Source organism: Tamandua tetradactyla, chromosome 3, assembly GCF_023851605.1.
Source record: "Tamandua tetradactyla isolate mTamTet1 chromosome 3, mTamTet1.pri, whole genome shotgun sequence".
In the NCBI taxonomy this organism is placed as follows: domain Eukaryota; kingdom Metazoa; phylum Chordata; class Mammalia; order Pilosa; family Myrmecophagidae; genus Tamandua; species Tamandua tetradactyla.
The window spans coordinates 208,585,193-208,607,777 of NC_135329.1; the positions used below are offsets into that span (position 1 = coordinate 208,585,193).

At 40.9% G+C, this 22,585-nt stretch overlaps 1 protein-coding gene across 2 annotated transcripts in view; it reads left to right on the plus strand.

The window, feature by feature from the left end:
* EIF4E2 (eukaryotic translation initiation factor 4E family member 2) overlaps positions 1–12,016 on the plus strand; it is a 28,247-nt gene extending 16,231 nt beyond the window's left edge. The window contains exons 7-8 of one of the 2 annotated variants that reach the window (XM_077155434.1): positions 4,322–4,399; positions 9,215–12,016. In XM_077155434.1, coding sequence (XP_077011549.1) covers positions 4,322–4,367 — 46 coding nt within the window. In that variant the 3' untranslated portion in view covers positions 4,368–4,399; positions 9,215–12,016. The remainder of the gene's footprint in view (positions 1–4,321; positions 4,400–9,214) is intronic. The other variant, XM_077155435.1, reaches the window with a different exon arrangement.
* The last annotated feature ends 10,569 nt before the right edge of the window (positions 12,017–22,585 follow it).

Here is a 22,585-nt window from a genome sequence, read left to right on the forward strand (position 1 = left end):
GCCTTTGCTTTGCTGACTTTTCTGTTTGCCTTTTCTTCAAAGACATCTTTTGCTCATGGTAAAGCTCTGCTTCTGTATATGGGTGGCTCTGTATATATAGTGTCCCTGCTTTGTGCTAACAGGGCTTTCTCACTAGTGGCAAAGCTGCCCACACCACAAGCTCTTGACCAGTCTTCTCCTGTCTGTGTTCCCTTTAGAGCCAGATCATCTTTCTCTTTGAACTAGCTCTGCTTGCAAGTTTTTGTAGTTATACTTTCCTCTCCCTTAGAACCCCAGTGGCATTGTACATCAAGATCTAGGGTGGCAGAGTCTTCATCCCACCAGAGCACAGGCTGGCCTCTCGCCTGTTTAGTGGCTTTGGCTTGTTTTGGCCTTTAGGCCCCTAATCTGCATGTAGAGTTTCATCAAGACTTAATGATACTTGAAGAGCAACCACCAAACCAAAACTAAACAATAATTTTTGCAGACCCTGGATTAGTTAGCCTGATGGCAAAAGTGCCTATGAACATAAGATTGAGTTTTCTAACGTGGCTGTTCAATTTTGGCAGCAGCCTCCTGTGCTTGTGTTGTCCTGACTGGCCACCCGCCTTCCCATGGCCTGGGATCCCACCGAACACACATTGGTACTGACCCCATGGCTCAACATCCTGGGGGTGTTTGTGTCATAGCTTCTTTGTTTATTGCATGTCCAAAATTGGTTGACATGCATAGAAAATAGGAGATTTTCTGGAATGTGGAAAGACTCATTCTCTGTGTTTTCAGTATCTGTCCAAGAATCAACTTCTATGGTCCTCTCTCTCTTGTCTTCCACTATTATGTTACATGTATGACCAGTTACATTGTAACTGTCCTGGGGATGAGCTTGATGTCACATGCCAGAGTAAGAGTTGATTGGAAAGCACCAGACTGACCTCCAGACCCCTTTTTGATCCTTGCTATAACGTGAACAAAAAAGTCAGAATTGGTTTCACTTTGTTCTATTTCTTGTGGCTCTTCTGTAGGGGTGGCTTTGAGCCAAGGAGCAGCGACTATTGGGACTTGAGAATTCCAAGGAAAATTAAGGAAGAAAGAACCACCAGTTATAGTCCCCTAAGTACTTTGGAGATTAGGGCTGCTAGAAATGGTGAGACGAATTTTTTAGGAGTGGCTTAGATTTCTCAGTCACGTGTTCCTTCCTCCACCTCTTCGGTCCAGTTCCCAATGTCCTTTCTCAGCTGTTTGGTTTTTCCCTAATCACGTTGCTTGTGGCCTTTTCCTGCCTCACTCATAGGTGAAAAGTCATCGCTTTCCTGCTGGACTTAGCTGCTTTGCTGCAGAGAGGAGGCCTGCTGGCTGGCTTCTTGTGCTAATTTATTGCAGATCCCACTGAGAAGTGGAAAATTTGTTAAGCATTGGCTCAGGCGAATGGCTCCTTTTAATGAGGAGTTTTCATAGGTTTGGGTCCTTGAAAGTGTAAGGTTTAGAAGGCGAAAGAGAAGAGGCAGACCAAAGTTAGAGTGAGCGAGTTTATTCCTGTGCTCCCGGGCAGAGCTCACAGAACTCCATTTAGGAGTTGTGAGCTCACCGCTGGGTCCTTGTGCAAGTGGTTTTTAAGCAAGAGGGTTAGGTGATGTCTAGAAGGGGCTGCACATTTTACACAGCTCAAGTCATGGTAAGCTTCCCTGTTCCTCCGACCTAATAGAAAGCATCGAGTGACTCACTGTGTCCTCTGTTTTGAGGCAAAATCTCAATCTCAATACAGCCAGACTTGCAACTCAGAATCACAGGTACACCAGGAAAAAGTTTTGAGTACAGAGCCATATAAAACAACAGTATCGTCTGTGAGGACATTCCTGTTTGAAATTGTCCCATTGATTCCCTTTGTGCATCTGGCCTGGAATGGCAAAGGGAAATACTGGGCCAGATTAACATAGTGGACCCCAGCATGGGGGATGACTGAACAGACTTCCTGGAAGAAAGTTCGGGGGCTGGGGGAGCAATTTCCTTTCAATCCTTTATTATAGAGGAGAAACCAGTTAAGTAGTGGTGATTTTCCTTTACCGTGTCTAGATTTCATCATATTTAAACATTGAACTTCACAGGTAAGAAACAACCCACCCCTTCTCACCTCATGGCTAATGCATAGCCTTGTGACACTGGTTCACACCAACAGTTGCTGCTCTGGCTTTGCATTTATGAAATGTCCCTCCTTACTGATATACAAAATAAAGAAAGCCCAGATTGGCAAAAAGTTTCACATTTGCTGGAAGCCAGCTCAGTGCAGGGCTATGAAACAGACTTTGGGCTGAGGCAAAGGAGTACCAAATTACACAGAAATGGGATATCTGTTCTCCGAATATTTTTCCCGGTAAGTGACAAGTGTGGTCACTTGTTCTAATATCCTTAGGATGCCAAGTAGAAAGTAGCTAGACTATTCATACCTAGCTTTTGGGCAGTGGATTTTCCTCTCCAGGCAAGCTGTGGGCCAGTGAGAGTAAGGATGATTACTCCAAAGACTGGCCAACATGTTATTGCTACTGAATATATGAGAGGAAATTACTTAGCCCAGATTCTTCATATTGAGGTCTAATATATGAAGAAGATACCTTTGAAGAAAATTGGGAGGGCAGAGTAACTCTGGAATTGATAAAGAGGAGCTCTGAAGTCCGTTTTTCTGCAGGCTTTTGATGCAGAGAACTGCTCTATTTGGAAACGAAAGGATAAGTGAAAGCTTTAACACAGTGTTGTTTCTTGTTGACACCAAAGTTGCTTAAAATAGAATTTAAATTTCACTGTTAGAAAGAGAGGGTCTTTCCTTGAGTCATTGCCCGATTTTGCTTTGCCATTGTCATTTTAAGCAGAGATTGCCTTCTGAAGTCCTCCATGGACTTCAACGTACTTGGCATCACCACCTCTACAGAAGGGGCTGTGGAAATTGTGTTTTTGAATTGACAAAGTCTGGCCCACTTATTTGGCATTACGTTTCTTCATTCAGTTAGCATGTATTTGTAGTAGCTTTGGTAATGCTCTTAAGAAAAAACATTAACTGCAAATCACCCTTTCATTCTAAGAGGTAGATTGATAACATAAATGCTGCTGTTCAAAGGAGGGAAAACCTAAACAAACTGGTATAAACATTGCCTGAAAAATGACTTTGTTCTGCATGTCTCCATATTTAACACCACCATATTTTTTTAAAAAAAAGAAAGCTGCGTGTAGAAGGCTTGGTAATAAAGTGTGCTTTAGTGATCCTAATATTAAATATTAAACTCTGTAGAGAGTGACACAGTATATTGTCACCCTGGGTACCATGTCACCCCTTTAAGCCATAAATGGAATAATTGACGATAAGAGCTTTAGATTTAGAAGCACCGAATTACCTATTTTATCTATAATTCCTGGGCATCTTACCAGATATTTTTCCTAATGGGGCTGAAAAGAACCTGTAGCAAAAAGTTAGGAAAATAGCTTCTTTGAGAAAACTTGAGGTGGGTCTGAGCCTCTGGAGGTTTGAGGAATCTGGTTTACCTTTTCCATTACTTTGCCCACAGTCAGTGAGGGCCTGTTTTGTACAGAATGCCACCCTGAGACATTACATACTCTTTAGTCACATTTCTTATGCTTTCCTAACCCTAAGTTCTAAAGGCTTGGTAGATTAGATTAACCAGTATGAAAGTTGTAATGAGTATTATTCCTTGGAAATTTTGAATTTGAAATTTTGCTATAATCTACATAGTTTCATTATTTTTTAAAATACAGTTACATAGGTATTTTAAGAAACAGATGGAACCTGATAGAAATGTGGGATGTGATGTACGAGGTGCTAGAAAGCAAAGAGTGAAACAGAGAATATGATCTAATTTCCTCATTCCACCTTTAGACATCTTGCTGAGTACTTGCCTTTACCCACAGAAGGTAAAAAGTAAAGGCCTGATGGGGGTTGTTTGCACTACCAGTCCTCACCGTCCTTGTCCTTAGCCCCAGGCTGAAAGCCCTTGTTGTCCTTGGCTGTAGTATACTGGAGGTATGTCCAGTGGTGATTGTGCTTCAACCCTGACATGGCAGACCTCCTTCATAGCCTCATTGAAGTAGAGTGTTGAAGTCCAGTTGCAAATCCTCAAGAGAATGTTGAGATTCAGACTTTGCAAGTGGAGTAGGCCAGGAGATGTGCCAGCTGCTCCTGCTAATCGAGAGGGAAGTCTAAATGGAAAACTAACCTGCTATGCTTCCAGGTGGCTGTGGGCTCCACTTAACCTTGAGGGTATCTGAACTGGGCTGGGGGGTTATGGTGTCCGCGTTTCATCTGAATGTGCTATTGTGTTTTTTGTCTCTGGTTTACCAGGGCCTGGGAGGAGTTTCATGGCCTGGTGAACAGCAGCGGCCGCTGATCGGACGCTCCCCTCTGTCTCTCACACTCAGGGTAGGGCCTCGTCTATCTTCTCCACACCTTGTGACATACCTCTCAGCCGTAGGACCCCCTCCCCAGGTGGATGCCCCTTCCCACTCACCTTCAACCTTACCTCTGCCAACATTGAGACTGCTGCATTCTCTCCTCTTTGGCCTATTATCACAGTCTTAGAGAAGAACCCAAGTCCCAAACTGCTGGATAATCATCCTTACTGGTCACATCTGGTGCACCCCCTGGGCAGCTGGCTCAACCTCACTTGGCCTCTGTTTTCTCATTTGAGAAATGAGGCTGCATGGGTTAGCAGATCTCTCAGATCTCTTTGGATGCTAACCTTTCATGACTACAAATGTGCCACAGGTCTTTTTTTTTTCTTTTGCTCAGCTGTGGCCTTTTTAAATTATCTGGCAGTGTCCTATGACTAAAGGGGCAGTTCCACAGGCCTTGAATGGGGTGAGGTGAGAGGTATGTCTCTTGTTTGCTCCTGGTGTGTGTTAGTTGTGAGGAAATAGTAATATGGATTTAGAGTTTCAGCAATGAAAGTGAACTGGGGATATATTTCAGGGCTAAAAGAACAGTTCAGGCTATATTCTAACAGACCATCAGATGTTTACTGGCAGCGAGAGGCCCTGGGATATTGAAGGCTGAGTCAACTATAGCATTAACTTTTAACAATATTTGTGTTTCAGTTAAGAGGGGGAACTAAGTCCATATTTGTCTTAATAGCAGAGGGAACTGGGTAAATTTATTCTGAATGAGGGAACAGTGAAAGAACAGTGTTCGCATATGCCTGAGATGAGGGCATATTCCTGAATATCACTCCCTCCCACCCCTCTATGAATTAGAGTATTTCCTTAAGATAGAACAGAACGTGTCAACTAAAGTGGCTGCTTCAGAATTCCCCCTACCTGGAAGGAAAATGAGGCTTTTTCAAAGAAAGAAGACTGACTTCTTTCATAGGGACTGGCAGAGAGAGAATGACACTGGGAGGAACAAAAACAGGCTGCCAGGGATCTGAGAACTGGGGAGCTGCTGTGATGCATAGACAGTCGCAGAGTTCCTGTACACAGATAATGCCACCTATGTCTACACAGCGAAGGAGGTGGGCAAAGGCAGCCCTTCGTGTCTCGTGTCTTCTACTTCAGAGAGCACCAACTTACCTAAGGAGTGTTAGAGCTCAATGAAACAACTCGACTCATTTCTTTGTTTTCAGTCTTGAAAAGGACTTCATGTTTCGTCTCTACTGACTTAACCTTACTTTAAGTGAAGGATGTGTTCTCAGAAGATATATGTGCCCCTTTGAGCTGCCATTTTAGAGGCCCCTAAGACGTTGGCCTTCCTCTCTCCCATTTCTTGTCCCCTTCTAAGTAGGTAGTGATCTGTGAAGAAATTTGTAGAAAAACTGCCATTTAAATAATTATTCTTGAAACATAAATACTTTTCCTCAATTTAACTGATAGTTAATGCTATTACATGTAACTACTAGTATTTTAGGACTATTTCATTTGACCTCCATAACAAAATAAATACTGGCCTTTTAACTTCAGTGGAAGTCCTGATTAGCTGCAGGAGAGGGGTTTTGGTTACTTTTAGTCTGGTACAGCATACATAGAATAGTAATCGTTCTTGTTTGGGATGAGGTTGGCAGTGGCCACTCAGCGCTAGAGTAGAGGCTGAAATTGGCCCCACTGTCTCTGAACAGGTTTGCAGTTGTATTTAATATGCTGACCTGAGAGAGGACAGTCGATGCCCAAGAATGTTCCCCTGAAGACCGCATTGTGCTTAAGTTTGCTTAAGATAGATTTGTGAGTTGCTCTTCAGAGCTTCTTCAGAAAAGAGACTTAGTGAGGGCTCTTTGGTGACTCCCAGCTTTCACTTAAGGACCCAGAATCATTTTGCTGTCCCTGCTGGATACCACCACAGTTCTGAGTGACCGTCTTTGCTGTCACCAACCCTCAGGAGTTAGTCTCTGTCTCAGCGCATTTCCAGAATTTGAGCTAGTTCATTTCTCTAGAAGTTCAAAAAAGGAGCTCCTTTGATACAGAGCAGATTAGAAACCTATTTCAAAGTATTTGGGTAACACTTTTCCCCACCATAACTGGGAATGTGATGGGGAAAAGCACTTTGGATGGGGGATCTCTGGTATTACTGAGGTCCTGTCATCAGGAATCCATCCAGAGGGAAAGAGTTTTCCTTTTGACTTCCCCTAGAGTTTTGGGTCTTTTAGCTCTATATCCTTGCCCAGTATCCTAAGGGCACTTTGTATGTCATGGCTGGAGGGATAGAGGGCTAACGTTTAGGAATGCATTTTGGATTTTTAAAATTTTGGTTTGCTTTTAAAAGAATCGAATCACATTTGGAAAAAATAAAAGAAAAGTCTGTGGCCTCTGCCTCATCCTTTCTGCTTTCTTCCTTTCTAGTCTCCAAATCTCTGTCCCTGCAGCCTGGGGTGAGGGACATCAGGTATCAACTCCCAGCTGCTTTGAGATGAATAAATTCTTCAGACTAAATTTGGCACTGAACTGTTCTCAGCTCACTTTCTTTAAACGAAAGGCTAGGGCCCACTGCCACCAGTCTGCTCCAGCCTGTCATTGTCACCCAGTATGTCACCCAGCTCACTGCTCATTGTTGTCCTCTTAAATTGTGGGAAAACTCAGCTAAATTCTCCTGGCTCTTTTACTCTTCTCTACTTTTCCAATTTGCAAAGTGACTTTAGAATAACTGTGACTTCTTGGGTTTTCGGACTATAAAGAGATCTATGATAACAGAAATAATTGGAGTAAATATTAAATATCTGGATGGGAAGATGTGATAGAGCTTTTCAGTTTACATGCCACAGGCAGAATTTCTGATCTGGCCCATCTCAGCTTGGTACAAGAATTCTTCCGAAAGATAAGAATACTGCTTATGGCAATGACTTATCTTGAAAGATCCAGTCACTTGCCTGCCATCTTCCTTACTCCAAAATAGAAAATTCTCCCACAGTCAGAATATTCTCACATTCTACCTTTCTGTGCCCCTGTTTGCTCTTTGGTTTGCTCCCTACTGATTGATTACTCGTATCCAGTTGCTGTATGGCTAGAAATGGAACAGAGTGAACTCTTCATAGTAACTTTCTTTATTATTAGAGGTATGGAAGGTAAGGTGTCATATGTATTGTAGGCTCAGGAAAACACCACATCATCCTTAAGGGAACTCAGAAATAACACCCAACCCTCACCCCCAGTTATGCCTGTTTTTCTTACATGCCTTGTCATGCTTTGCTAGCTATTCTTGCAACTTTATGGCACCTCAGAGGGGTCTGTCTTTTTGAAAGGATTATTATACCACTGGCCTTTGAAAACAAAGACCAATAGAAAAGGATGACTTTTCTGCTCATCCTTTGATACCTTAGATGGAATTGGTGCGAAGTGTTCAGTAGCCATTGACAAATGAACCATGTGGTCAAGAACTTTACTTTTAAATTTACCAGGGAGCCTTTGAAATAACATTAGTTCCCTACCCACAGCCAGAATTCACCTACACCAACAGCTTCTGTATTCCCTCTTAGAATACTTGTCTGCAGCATTTTCTTTGTGTTGTCACTTCTCTTCTGTAGTTATTGTCAAGTTGCCACCATCATGAAGGAAAATCTCTTAGCCAGTAACAGGAGGAAAGTGCTGTCTGCTTGGGCTGAGTCTGTTCTTTTACCCCAATTTATTTACTTATGATCAATTGCCAGAGGTCCAATTAATTGTAGCAGTTTTTAGATAGACCAGTTAAAGCCAGAGCTTCTAGAATGTCTCTTTAAATTAAAGTGAAATAATGATTCCTGAATCTGGATTAAGGAGAATGTCTTTTTTGAAATTTCAAGCATATGTAAGTCTTCAGCACCTGGCCAGGGCAGTGAAATTGGTGGCCTTTAAACCTCCTGTCAGCCCTGAAATTTTAAAGATCCAAATAGCAATATGAACTGCTAAGAAGTCATTCAATTTTTAGCGTGGAACAGGAACAGTTAATATTGGGTGGCCAAACTGGTCTATATGCGGTAGAAGGAGCCAAGAGGACCCATTTTACTATCTGCCCTTGCCCTTCTCCCCCAACTTCTCTTTTAACAATTACAGCTAAATTTCTTAAGTTTGGCATCCCCAGATTTCACCTCCTGGAATATCCTCTCCTTTTATAAGCACTATAAGCTTTTAGGTTTTTTTGGTTGATTTTTAAAATATATAATGGTCACATGGTTCAGTTAAAAAAGAAATGTGTTGGGCTTCTGTAAATATATCCTTCCAACTCTTACTTGTCTGCCCCGTTGTTGCCAAGTCCCCCTGTCCCACTGTGCCCCAGATAAGCCCTGCTATGAGTTCTTGTATATCCTTATGGAATTACACAAGCAGAGATGAACATATATCCTTATTTCCTCCATTTCCACAAAAGGTAGCATGCTATAATACACACACTCTTCTGCACCTTCACTTTAAATATATTTTAGAGCTCTTTCCATGTTAGTGGAGAGCTTGTCACTTTTATTTTTCTTTCTAAGCTGTAGTAACCTGTTGTGTGAATGTGCCCTAACATTAGTAGTTACCCAGTGTCCCATTAAGATGCATTTGGGTCATTTCTGACCTTTTGCTCTTATAAACACTTGAGTCAAAATTTTTGAAGGGATTTGGAGAAGCTAGTTCCAGGTTGCTGTTTTGGCCTTAGATTAGCAAAGAAAGGAGGAGCTGGGGTGTGTCCCAGAAGGGCTTTAGAATGCAGAGTTGAACTCTCCTCCTGTATGTGTGTGGTCCTATGTAGATGATCTGTGTATTAAATGCTCCGTTTTCTCCCATTTTTTTTTTCTTTCAGGGACAATTCAAGTTTCCGAAACACAAAAATCACATTGTGAAAGTACTCAAGCTGGCAATAATCCTTTTCTGTATCTGTGTGTTTGTCCAAAATGGATGGGAGGTCTCCAGCGGTCCTTCCATCTGCTCACTGAAGGGACGTCCCTGAGCCATGTGCTCCCCTTTTGCACTCATTCCTGGAGGACAGATTCCGCTAGACACCCTCCAGCATCGCTGACTTTATAAAGCGGAAAAACGGAAACCGTGACTTTGTAATAGACAAACATTGATTTTTAATGGGGTTCTCTGGGGGGAGTTCAGCCTTTCATTTTGCCATGTGCTATCCTGATGCCTCTTAGACATCCTCCTGTGCTCTTCCCAGACTGTATGGAGTGTATTGTGCCCACATGTCCATGCCAGAGCTGTTGACTGAGTTATCAGTATTATGAATGCCTGTGCCTCCTAGAAAAGTTGTTTGTTGGAGAGTCCCAAAATAACTGTAAATGCTCTCTTCTGGTTCTCCCATTAAATTATTAGGGCATTTTGTTTATTTCTCCCCCCTCTCCCCCTAACCCCACCACTTTCTGAAAATGTGTAACTGAAATGATGAGTATTTAGGATTATGTATAGTTGCCTGCCTTAGGCCCTCCAGTCTTCCCTCCTGTGAGACTCTCTCCTTCCTTCTTAGGCACTGCTGCACTTAGAATTTTAATCCAGTGGGCCACACCGGTTTCACTTAGGCAGTTTAGAAGGTATGCCTTGGTAAATTAAGCTGGACCAGAGTCCAGTTCATTTAGGAGCTAAATTATATTATATGTTCCAAGTGCAGAATTTGGAACTGAGGGCAGTGACTGAAATAATTTTCCCACATGAGCAGAGCCTGGGTGTCAGGCCTATTTCTGTGGGCCTTCCAAGCCCCTCATTGAGGAAGGGAAGCAAATGAGCTCTTCAAAGCTGATTGTTGCCATTTCATTTGGAAAATTCTGTGATCCTGAAACTGAGACATCTGAAGAAAAGGTGACCTTGATGTATGGCTTTATTTACATGCCTGTGCCTGTGTACAGTAATTAGAAAACCCTACTGTGAGTTGTCATCACCCAGTCTGTGTGTTAGCAGATGTGTGCTGACTGCTGAGAGAAACCACTTGAAAGCTAGACAGGCATGCCTGAAGGACCAGTACCTCATTAGAGAAGCTGGGTGATCCAACTCCAGAAGGACTGAAGACAGGTCAAAAGAACATCTAGGATTTAGATAAGAAATTGAGAGTCCTCCAGCAACCTCCAAGTAGCACTGTCTTACTTGGCTCTTGGGAGCAAAAATAGCAGAGCCTTAAATTAAGGCCTCCCTTTTAAAACATATCCATGAGGGCTAGGGGGGTCCTTAGCTACCTGATCTGAGAGCAACCTATGGGAGTAATAGGCGGTTCTTTATGTATGTTACTCTTCATACTGTCCAACTCCTGAACACCCTCTAGCTACCACTGCTTGGGGGTGCTTTTTCCTGAAAGAACAGGGGCCAAAAGGGAGGCGCTTCCATTACAAGTGATATTAGATCTGATAAGATCTAGCTGTGATTTAAACTCCAGGAATATGAAGAATGAATTCTGGTGTTGAGACAATTGTGAAGGGCTCAGGTAAATTATAGGAGCAACATTGGCTAAAATGAGGAGCAACGGTTGTCTCCTTTAGAGTTGTTTAGACCCCAAGAAAGTCTTCACTTTTGCCTAAACTCAGATTTGCCATGAAAATTCCAAAGAGAGCAGATATTTGGATTTGCCCTCCTTTGGGCATCTACCTATTTTGTGTGTGTGTGTGGTGTGTGTGCATGCATATGTGTATAATGTGTTCATGAGTCAGGGTTTGTCAGAATGAGTGGCTAGATGTGTTGTCATATTTTTGCTTGTTTCGTTTGCTCACATTTTTTAATCTCTTGTGTTTTCTAGAGCTGCTTGTGTTTCTCCTTTTTTTCCAATTGCAGTATTTGAAGGTTATTTTTTTCCCATCAAAAATCTGCTGAACTTACACTGGTTAGAATGAGGGGTCATCCCTGTTAGGCAGTATCTCAGCCCCAGTGCTCCCCCAGATACTCTACCTAACAGCTTTGGATGGGAAATTGACTAGTCAGTTTGTCCAAATCACCCATTTTCCCCAAACTAGCTTGAGAGGTCTTTTCATTTATTTGAACTCTGTGGGCCTCTGATATGCTGAGATATGACACTGTTGTGATTATGTTATGTCTGTTGTAGAGACACTGGGGGAAGAAAGGTTGGCCAAGGCCAACCTAATTAGCAAATTTAGATTGCTGCTGGGAGGGTAAGGGAATCATTCTCCACTTTGCACAGTTGGGGCCATATTCCCATGACCCCTTTGCTGGGTTTTCCGTTTAAAATTGCCCCCTAACTCCTCTCCAGTGTCCTTCTGTTTTTATCCTTTTTTTTTTTTTTCATGTGTGTGTGTATGTGTGTGTTGTGCATATCCCTGTGACACTGGCAGTGGTAATAATTTTCCACCCAGAGAGAAGCTTGTGGTCCATGGTGCTCCAAGAATGAATTTCCAAGTATTTGCCAATGGCGAAGGAGCAGAGGCTGTGACAAGAGTGGTTTAGCGTTGCACTTTCAGAGCAATTGTCTACTGCAGTAATAAATGGAAAATATCAGCAAGAACCAGGCTATGGACTCTTTAATACAAGGGAAATGGGGAGACTGGTAATCTTTTATTATTAATTCTGCCCTTCAATGTATTGGTCTCCAGTTTAAAGGCATTCCAGAACAGAGCATATGGAATAGTTCAGATGATGCCTGTGTCGTTGACATATATTTATTGTTTTTTAATTAATATTAATCATTGTTAAAGTTTAATTTATGTTTTTAATATCATAATGTAGTTGTTTTAATTATTCTCAACCTAGGGTAAAGAATATTGGAATGGTAAGAAGTTCAAAGAATTTCAAAGTAAGAAATCATTCCAGGCCGAAGCTCAGAATAGTTTATTTAGACTAAGTAGCTTAGCTTGAAGATGAAAATATGGAGCCTGCTAATGACCAGGGCCCATGTGAAATACTCCCCAAGGAAGAAGACAGCTTTTTTACAGATTCTCAGTTTTTGCTTATAAGGGATTTAAAACCAACAGCAAGAAACCAATACAGCCTGAAGTCTCCATCTCAATAGACAGGAATTTCCTTTCTGTATCTGTCATGGTCCAGACAGAAGGCAGAAACCATGCAAATTATTTTAGCAATATAAAGAATTGTTAATTCAGCAACTGAAATGCCTTTTTAGAGACCACTAAAGCATCAAGGAGATAGCAATCACAAGAGGAGCCACCTGTGAGGATGGGCTGCTGCTCAACTGCGGCTGGTTCCGTGATGGTGAGAACAGGGTGAGAGTGTTTGGAAAAACGCCTCCTGAATTCAACTGCTGCTGTGCAAACAAACTGCTGCTGCAGGGAGATATGTAGCCAAGCAGTGTGAATGGTGACAGGAAGGAGCAGCTCCCTCTTTTTCTCCAGTTTTGAAGCCTTGAGGTGGCTCCTATTGGGAAAAAAATCTAACAGATGTCAACTAGCAATGCAGAAATCTTTGCTGAGTTCTATCCCGTTTCAAAAAGAGTTAAGAGGAGGGGGAGTGACGCTGAGAAGCAATACCTAAATAATTTATTAAGTTATAGCCACCCCTTCGGCCACTCAGCATCTATACACACCCTTCTCTACATGTTTGAACTTTAATATTACCTCAAAAAACAGCTATGTTTCTGCCTAGCAAGATGCACCTCTTTGTAGGAAGATGTTCTTACTTTTCCCAAAATGCGGAAATTTAAGGTCCCAGCAATCTATGTTGGGTCCTCTAATTCATAATTCATCACAGAACCGTCTCAATATTCTGTTACCTAAAGACTAAAGGCTGAAGTTGATTTCCAACCAAAATTGCACTGGAGAAGGGAGGAGGAAAGAAAAGAAAATGGTGTGTGTGCACATCTACACATACAAAACAAGGATGATTCTATGTGCATAGTCTGTAACTGCCATGAGGCCATAGCTGACGTTTACAATTTTTTTCTACTGCCCATTATGTTTCCTTTGCCCTCAGCTAGGATCACAGTTGGTCGGGATTCATTATTTGGTAAGATTGATTCAAACTTTCATTCTTAAAGGGTCTGAGTCCTAATTGTCCTGCCTTTATTTGCTAAACTTTTCCATTAATGTTTACTATTTCTAAGAGGGACCCCAGAGAAATCTCTGCGAGTATAGCCCTCTCTGCACCTATTATGTAGCAGAAGCCCAATTTCCCTTTGGTATTACATCCAGCTAATAAAATAATTCCTTTGTCTGCTTGTTGATTTAGTGTTCCAAAGACCCAAAATCACCAGATGAGTCTCAATTTATAATTCAGTTGAAGACTTTTGTCCTCTGGAAGGAGCATTCCTCCTTTGGAAACTAAAACCTGCAAAGCAGTAGAACTCAAAACTGAGGAAACAGGAAGCAAAAATTCTGCAACTAGATCATTAGGTTTATAATCGTGAGAGGAATCATTCCTACTTCCATTCCTTGGTTCCTGGACCCATGAATTCTGGTTGGGGGAGACAACTCTGATGGAAAGCATGTACTACATTCTTGATTTCTTTTAAGACAGAACCTCATCTTTTCAGGATAGTGTCTCCCAAATGGTGCCATAACAGTCCTGAATAGACCATCTCACACTTCTCTTTAGGCATCTGCTTCTGGATGATAAACTATGTGGTAAAACCAGGGGATTACATGGTCAAAAGCCCATTGCTATGTCTCGTTTACTGTAAAATGAGTTTCTTGATCAGAGACAATCTTGAATAGAATTCCATTCTAGTGATGGAATCCTAGTGAATTTAGGTATTCCATTAGTCCACAGATGGTAGTGCTAAGGAAAGTATGGGCAAGGAATGCAAATCCATATCCAAAATACATGTATGCATGATTTGTCAAAGGGCAATGGAGCTAATTCAGCTCTTAGTCCTTTTTTTTTCTTCCCAATTCCCTTCCCTGCCCATCTGGATGGTGCATATATATATATATATTTTTCATTTTAAAGTTATTCTTTATTTTTTAATTTTTAAATTAATTTTTTAAAAATATAACAACAAACAAAACCATTCTTAACATATGATCATTCCGTTCTACATATATAATCAGTAATTCACAATATCATCACATAATTGCATATTCATCATCATGATCACTTCTTAGAACATTTGCATCAATTCAGAAAAAGAAAAAGACAACGGAAAAAAATTCATACATACCATACCTCTTACCTCTCCTTTCCATTGGTCACTAGCATTCCAATCTACTAAATTTATTTTAACATTTGTTCCCCCTATTTATTTTTATTCCATATGTTTTACTCGTCTGTCAATAAGGTAGATAAAAGGAGCATCAGACACAAGGTTTTCACAGTTACACAGTCACATTGTGAAAGCTATATCATTATACAATCATCTTCAAGAAACATGGCTAATGGAACACAACTCTACATTTTCAGGCAGTTCCCTCCAGCCTCTCCATTACATCTTTTTTTTTTTTTTAATTTTTTATTAATTAAAAAAAATTACAAGAAACAAACATTCCCAACACATACACTCAGCAATTCACAATATCATCACATAGTTGCATATTCATCATCATGATCATTTCCCAGAACATTATCATCAATTCAGAAAAAGAAAAAGACAACAGAAAAATATAACAAACAGAAAAAAAAAAAATTTTACAGGCCATACCCCTTACTGATCCCTTTCATTGATCACTAGCATTTCAAACTAAATCTATTTTAACACTTGTTTCCCCTATTATTTATTTTTATTCCATATGTTCTACTCATCTGTTGATAAGGTAGATAAAAGGAGCATCAGACACAAGGTATTCACAATCACACAGTTACATTGTGAAAGCTGTATCATTATAAAATCATCATCAAGAAACATGGCTACTGGAACACAGCTCTACATTTTCAGGCAGTTCCCTCCAGCCTCTCCATTACATCTTGGATAACAAGGTGATATCTACTTAATGCATAACAATAACCTCCAGGATAACCTCTCGACTCTGTTTGGAATCTCTCAGCCATTGACACTTTGTCTCATTTCACTCTTGCCCCTTTTGGTGGAGAAGGTTTTCTCAATCCCTTGATGCTGGGTCTGAGCTCATTCTAGAGTTTTTCTCAACCCCTTGATGCTGAATCTCAGCTCATTCTGGGATTTCTGTCCCACGCTGCCAGGAAGATCCACACCCCTGGTAGTCATGTCCCACGTAGACAGGGGGAGGGTGGTGAGTCTGCTTGCTGTGTTGGCTGGAGAGAGAGGCCACATCTGAGCAACAAAAGAGGTTCTCTTGGGGGTGACCCTTAGGCTTAATTTTAAGTAGGCTTGACCTATCCCCTGTGGGGTTATGTTTCATATGAACAAATGCCAAGACTGGGGGCTCAGCCTATAGCTTTGGTTGTCCACACTGCTTGTGAGAATATCAAGAATTCAACTTGGGGAAGTTGAGTTTTCCCCTGTTCTCACCATTCCCCGAAGGGGACTTTGCAAATACTTTTCCACTCACTGATCAAATCACTCTGGGATTCATCAGGGCATCACCTGGACAAACCAACAAAATCTCATGTCCTATACAAAGTTCCATGTACTTAAGGTGTTCAATCAACTATCTACATAAGTTATATTAGGAGATGCACTAGTCAAAGTATAGATTTGTACCAAATAAACATTTTTTGCTTTAGTCTCACACATTAGTTCAAATTTTAAAATATTAAGTACCATCTATTTTCAGCACCCTGCAATAATGACATTCTTTTGTTCTTCTTCATGCAAAAACATTTTTTAAATTTGTACATTTAGTCACTATCATTATACACTCTGGGCATTCCTAGATTACACCATCTCAATCTTTATCGTCTATCTTTCTTTGTGATTTCATTTATGCCCCAGCCCTCCTCCCTCTATCATTCTCATATGCAGCTTCATTCAGTGTTTTAACATAATTGTATTACAGTTAGGTAATATTGTGCTGTCCATTTCTGAGTTTTTATATTCAGTCCTGTTGCACAATCTGTATCCCTTCAGCTCCAGTTACCCAATATCTTACCCTATTTCTATCTCCTGATGGTCTCTGTTACCAAGGAAGTATTCCAAATTTATTCACTAATGTCAGTTCATATTAGTGAGGCCATACAATATTTGTCCTTTTGTTTCTGGCTAATCACACTCAGCATAATGTCCTTAAGGTCCATTCATGTTGTTACATACTTCATAACTTTATTCTGTCTTACAGCTGCATAATATTCCATCTTATGTAAATGTCACAGTTTGTTTAGCCGACTGTCTGTTGATGGACATTTTGGCTGTTTCCATCTCTTGGTAATTGTTAATAATGCTGCTGTAAACATTGGTGTGTAAATGTCCATTTGTGTCCTTGGCCTTGTGTCCTTTGAGTAGAGACAGCATATAGATGGGTCCTGTTTTTTAATCCATTCTGCCAGACTATGTCTTTTGATTGGAGAGTTTAATCCATTACCATTCAGTGTTATTACTGCATGGGTAGTGCTTTCTTCCACTATTTTGCCTTCTGGATTTTATATGTCACATCTAATTTTCCTTCTTTTTACCTTTACTCATAGTCTTCCTTTCTACACTCTTCTCCACACCTCTCTCTTCTGTCTTCGTATCTGTCTCTAGTGTTCCCTTTAGTATTTCTTGCAGAGCTGGTCTCTTGGTCACATTCTCTCAGTGATTTTTTGTCCGAAAATGTTTTAATTTCTCCCTCATTTTTGAAGGACAGTGTTGCTGGATATAGAATTCTTGGTTGGCAGTTTTTCTCTTTTAATAATTTAAATATATTATCCCACTGTCTTCTCGCCTCCATGGTTTCTGCTGAGAGATCTACGCATAGCCTTATTGGGCTTCTCTTGTATGTGATGGATTGCTTTTCTCTTGCTGCTTTCAACATCCTCTCTTTCTCTTTGACCTCTGACATTCTGATTAGGAAATGTCTTGGAGTATGTCTGTTTGGAGCTATTCTCTTTGGGGTGCGCTGCACTTCTTGGATCTGTAATTTTAAGTCTTTCATAAGAGTTGGGAAATTTTCAGTGATAATTTCCTCCATTAGTTTTTCTCCTCCTTTTCCCTTCTCTTCTCCTTCTGGGACACCCACAACACGTATATTCGTGTGCTTCATATTGTCTTTCAATTTCTTGAGTCCCTGCTCATATTTTTCCATTTTTTTCCTATAGTTTCTGTTTCTTGTCAGATTTCAGATGTTCCATCCTCCAGTTCAGAAATCCTATGTTCTGTCTCTCGAAATTACCATTGTAGGTTTCCCTTGTTTTTTTCATCTCTTCTACTGTGTCTTTCATTCCCATAAGTTCTGTGATTTGTTTTTTCAGACTTTCAGTTTCTTCTTTTTGTTCTTTCCTTGCCTTCTTTATATCCTCCCTCAATTCATTGATTTGGTTTTTGATGAGGTTTTCCATGTCTGTTCGTACATTCTGAATTAATTGTTTCAGCTCCTGTATGTCATTTGAATTTTTGGTTTGTTCCTTTGACCGGGCCATATCTTCAATTTTCCTAGTGTGGTTTGTTATTTTTTGCTGGCGTCTAGGCGTTTAATTACCTTAATTCGTTTATTCTGGAGATTGCTTTCACTTCTTTTATCTAGGGTTTTCTTGCTGGATGAATTTGTTGTCTATCTGTTCTTTGACATTCCATTCAGCTTTATCTGGACCTTTAGCTTTAGTTTTGTTTAACAGAGGAGAATTTTTCAGTTCTTGTTTTCTTGTTTCTTGCCCTGCTTGTGTGGTGCCTTTACCCCACACGCACTTAGGAGGGTCTACTTAGGTATTATAGACCCCAGCCAGATTTTCCCAGACCAAACTGGCCTCCTATCAGGAGGAAAGAGTCACCTGCGTTGGTTTTCCCTGAGGGTGTGACCAGCAGGTTGAAAGACTTTCCTGTGAAGTCTCTAGGCTCTGTTTTTCTTATCCTGCCTAGTATGTGGCGCTTATCTGACTGCAGGTCCCACCAGCATAAGATGATGTATGTGGTACCTTTAACTTTGGCAGACTCTCCCTGCTGGGGGTGTGGTGGAGACAGAGGAGAGGTTGTAGGCTGGTTTTAATGGCTTCAAATTACCAAGCCCTGGTGTCTGAATTCCTTGATGGAGGGATTCCACCCGGGTGAGGCTTCACTCCTCCCCTGAGGAAGGCACAAGCTCCAGATAAGCCCCCAAAAGAGCTCACTTCTGCCTATGCCTGGGGCAGTTGCAGCCTGAAAAGTCCTGCCACTGTATCCAGAGGCAGTCAAGCCTTTGTAGATACACAGCCACAAAAACCTCTGTTTCCTTCTTTTTTGTTTCCCCCCTTTTTCTGTCAGTTCTGCCCCCTTGGCGCCAGGGCAAAAATGAGCAACCTCCACTTTGATCAGGTTCACCTAAGCTGGGGGCCTATTTTTAGTAGTCAGAATTTGTTAATTAGTTCCCCAATTGGTGTTTGATTGTGCCCAGTCCCTGCTGCTGGTAAAGTCGTTTCCTTTCCCCTCTGGGAAGCGGCCTGTGGGGGAGGGGTGCTGGCCACCACAGCTTTGGGAACTCACGATTCTGGGGGGTGCACGCAGCCGGTCCAGCTGGTCCAGAGTGGGGTACGCTGTGTGTCCAGTCACTATCGTGGCTCCTGGAGCTGTTCTGTATTGTTTCTGGTTATTTAGTGGTTGTTCTGGAGGACGAACTAAAATGCACACATTGTTAAGCCGCCATCTTGACCCGGAAGTCTCCCCTCCATTACATCTTGACTAACAAGATGATACCTAAGAATAACCTCCAGGATAACCTCTTGACTCTGTTTGGAATCTCTCAGCCATTAACACTTTATTTTGTCTCATTTCACTGTTCTGCCTTTCGGTGGAGAGGTTTTCTCAATCCCTTGATGCTGAGCCCCAGCTCATCCTAGGATTTCTGTCCCACATTACCAGGAAGGTCCACACCCCTGGGAGTCATATCCCATGTAGACAGGGAGGGCGGTGAATTTGTTTGTTGTGTTGGCTGGAAAGAGAGGTCATTTTGGTATTTCTCATCTCCATGAGTCTGCCCCATGGCTTTGGGGCTGTTCTCCCTCAGCTATAGTCCCGTTTGCTATCAGTTGAGAGTGTCAGCCAAATGCTATCCCCTGAGCCTAGTTCCATTTGACTCCTTACACTGAGCTCTCCTAGATCATTTATTCAAGCTCAAAATGTCCTGTCATAAAAGTACAGCTCAGTGTGCCAGTTGCAAGGGAACAGGAACCACAGGTGGCTTCTGCAATCCTAGAATGTTTATCTAACCAATTACAAACCCTTGCCTCTTCCTTTTGTGGGCTAGGCAGTGTGATGGATGCTGGTAATCGGTGCATAGGAAGATAAACACTGTACCTTTGCAGCGCTTACAATATAAAGGGGAGAAGCAAGTGAGCTGCAAATAGAAGTGTAAGGAGTGCAGTGGGAGGAGACAGGGCAGGACTGGGACTCTGGGAGGACTTGTTCATATATAGTCAGTATGGGCCCAGTCTAGTGGATAGTCTACCATCACTCACCTGGGCTCTGAAAATGCAAGTGTGAGACCCACTGTGGGTGGGACCTTTTGATTAGGTTGTTTCCATGGAGATGTGACCCACCCAATTCAAGATGGGTCTTAATCCTTTTACTGGAGTCTTCTATGAAGAGAAAAAGACAGAAAACACAGAGAACAGAGAAATGAAACCAAGAGGAGGACAAAGAGGGAATATGCCCCAGAGATGCTAAAAGAAGACCTCCATGACCTAGAGAGTTCAGTCAGGTGCCCCTAGAGAAGCAATTAAGGACACAGGGAACCTGAAAGCAACAGAACCCAAGATGAATGAAGGACCAGCAGATGCCTTCCCATGTGACGGGAAACTTGTATGCCAGCAGCATACCTTTTCCCAGAGAAGGTATCATCCTCTTGATGCCTTAATTTGGACATTTTCATGACCTTAAAACTGTAAATTTGTACCTAGTAAATCCCCCGTGAAAAAGCCAACCTATTTCTGGTATTTTGCATTCTGGCAGGTTTAGCAAACCAAAACACTTATTCCTCATTGTAATATTTCACACAGCACTGCTTCTGAGCAGAGCTCATCTTATGGCAAACAGTGCAGCAAAACATGTACATTTTAACCAGTAGTTATAGAACAGATTTTAACGTTTGGTATGGGTTACAATTCAGTGATTTTTTGTTTTTCCGTCTAGCTGCTGCAAGACATTAGAGATCAAAAGAAACATCAATATAATGATTCAGCAATCATACTCATTCGTTAAACCCTACCTTCTCTGTATAACTTCACCATCAACTTTGGTTGCAGCTGAGATATATTTTAACATCCTATTAATGAAGAGAGGAAAAGGTGTAAAAGAGTTGTGTGGAAGAGTGTATGGATAAATCACCTATTTTAAAATCGAACACCTCATATAATGAACATTTGAATTGTTTCCAATCTTTTGCTATTAGGAAGAAACAATAATGACTAACTTTCTGTATACACCCATCATACTCATCATTTCACATGTGTACAAGCATATCTGTAGGATGCATTCCTGGGCGTAGAATTGTTGGGCTGTGTCAAAAGGTAGATGCATTTGATATATATTGGGTTTCTTTCTTAAATTTTATTTGTCATTTTAACCACTTTTAATTGTATTATTCAGTAGTATTAGTTTCATTTACAATATTGTTGTACCATTGCCAGTATCCATTATAAAAACTTCACCTGAAATAGAAACTTATATTCACTAAGCAATAACTCCCCATTTGTCATGACCTCAAAACCATTGTTAACCCCTAACATACCATCTGTATGAATTTGCTTCTAGCTATTTTATGTAAGTGGAATCGTACAATACTTGTTCTTTTTTGTGCCTGGCTCCGTGAGAGTTTTGACAATGTATACTCTCACCAGCAATGTATAAGAGTGCCTGTTCCCTCAAAGCCACAACACAAAGATTTTTGCTAGTTCTAACAGGTGAAAAATGCTATCTCAATGTTATTTTTATTATGAATGAGATTAGATTTTCACGTATTTAAAAACAATTTGCATTTGATTTTATATTCATATCCTTACCCATTTTTCTATTAGGTTGTTGGTTGTTCTAGTTTCCTCGGATGCTCAAAGCAATACCATGAAATGGTTTGGCTTAAGCAATGGAGATGTATTTGTTTACTATTTTGAGGTTGAAAAAATGTTCAAATCAAGGCAATGCTTTCTTCCTGGAAGACTGATCGCTGGTAATCTTGGCTCCTCTGCCACATGTTGAGGCACATGGTGGCATCTGCTGGTCTCTCTCTTCTCTTCCAGTTTTCATTTATTTCAGCTTCTTGCTTCCCTGGCTTTCTCTTTCTATATTCATCCTGTTTATAAAGGACTCCAGTAATAGGATTAAGACCCATCCTGAATGAGGTGGGTCCACCTTAACTGAAGTAACCTTGTCAAAAGGCTCTACCTACAGTGGGTTCACACCCACAGGAGTGGACTAAATTTAAGAACCTGTCTTTCTTGGGTACATAAAGCATCAAACCACCACATTTTTTTTTTCATATTGATTTCTAGGAGATTATCCCTTTATGATATGAGTTTGCCAGCACAGGAAACAACACAATCTAGCAGGCAGTTCAGAGTGGCTTACCCAGTGTGGGACAAAGCCTCTAATGGGCCAAGGATGGCAAGGCAATCAAGAACAGGTTGTATCTTCTTAATAAGAAAGCTCATTGTATACAGGCAAGCTTACCGCTTAGTGGCTATCTATATAGCTTATTATGGAATCTCTAGGTCACAAGAGGCTCAAGTGTGGCTAGATGGAAATGCCTGAAACTGCAGAGCTGTGTTCCAGTAGCCATATTTCTTAAAGATGATTGTATGATGATATAGCTTTCACAATGTGACTGTGTGATTGTGAAAACCTTGTGTCTCATGCTACTTTTATCTACAGTATGGACAGATGAGTAAAAAATATGGATAAAAATAAATAATAGGAGGAACAAATGTTAAAATAAATTGAGTAAATTGAAATATTAGTGATCAATGGAAGGGAGTGGTAAGGGGTATAGGAAAAAAATAAGGGGAACAAAGGTTAAAATATATTGGGTAGATGGAAATACTAGTGGTCAATGACAGGGAGGGGTAAGGGGTATGGTATGTATACGTTTTTCCTTTTTATTTCTTTTTCTGGAGTGATGCAAATGTTCTAAGAAATGATCATGGTGATGAATATACAACTATGTGATGATATTGTGAGCCATTGATTGTACACCAAGTATGGAATGTTCATATGTTAAGAATGTTTTGTGTGTTGTTTTCTCAATAAAATATTAAAAAAAAAAAAAAAAGAAGC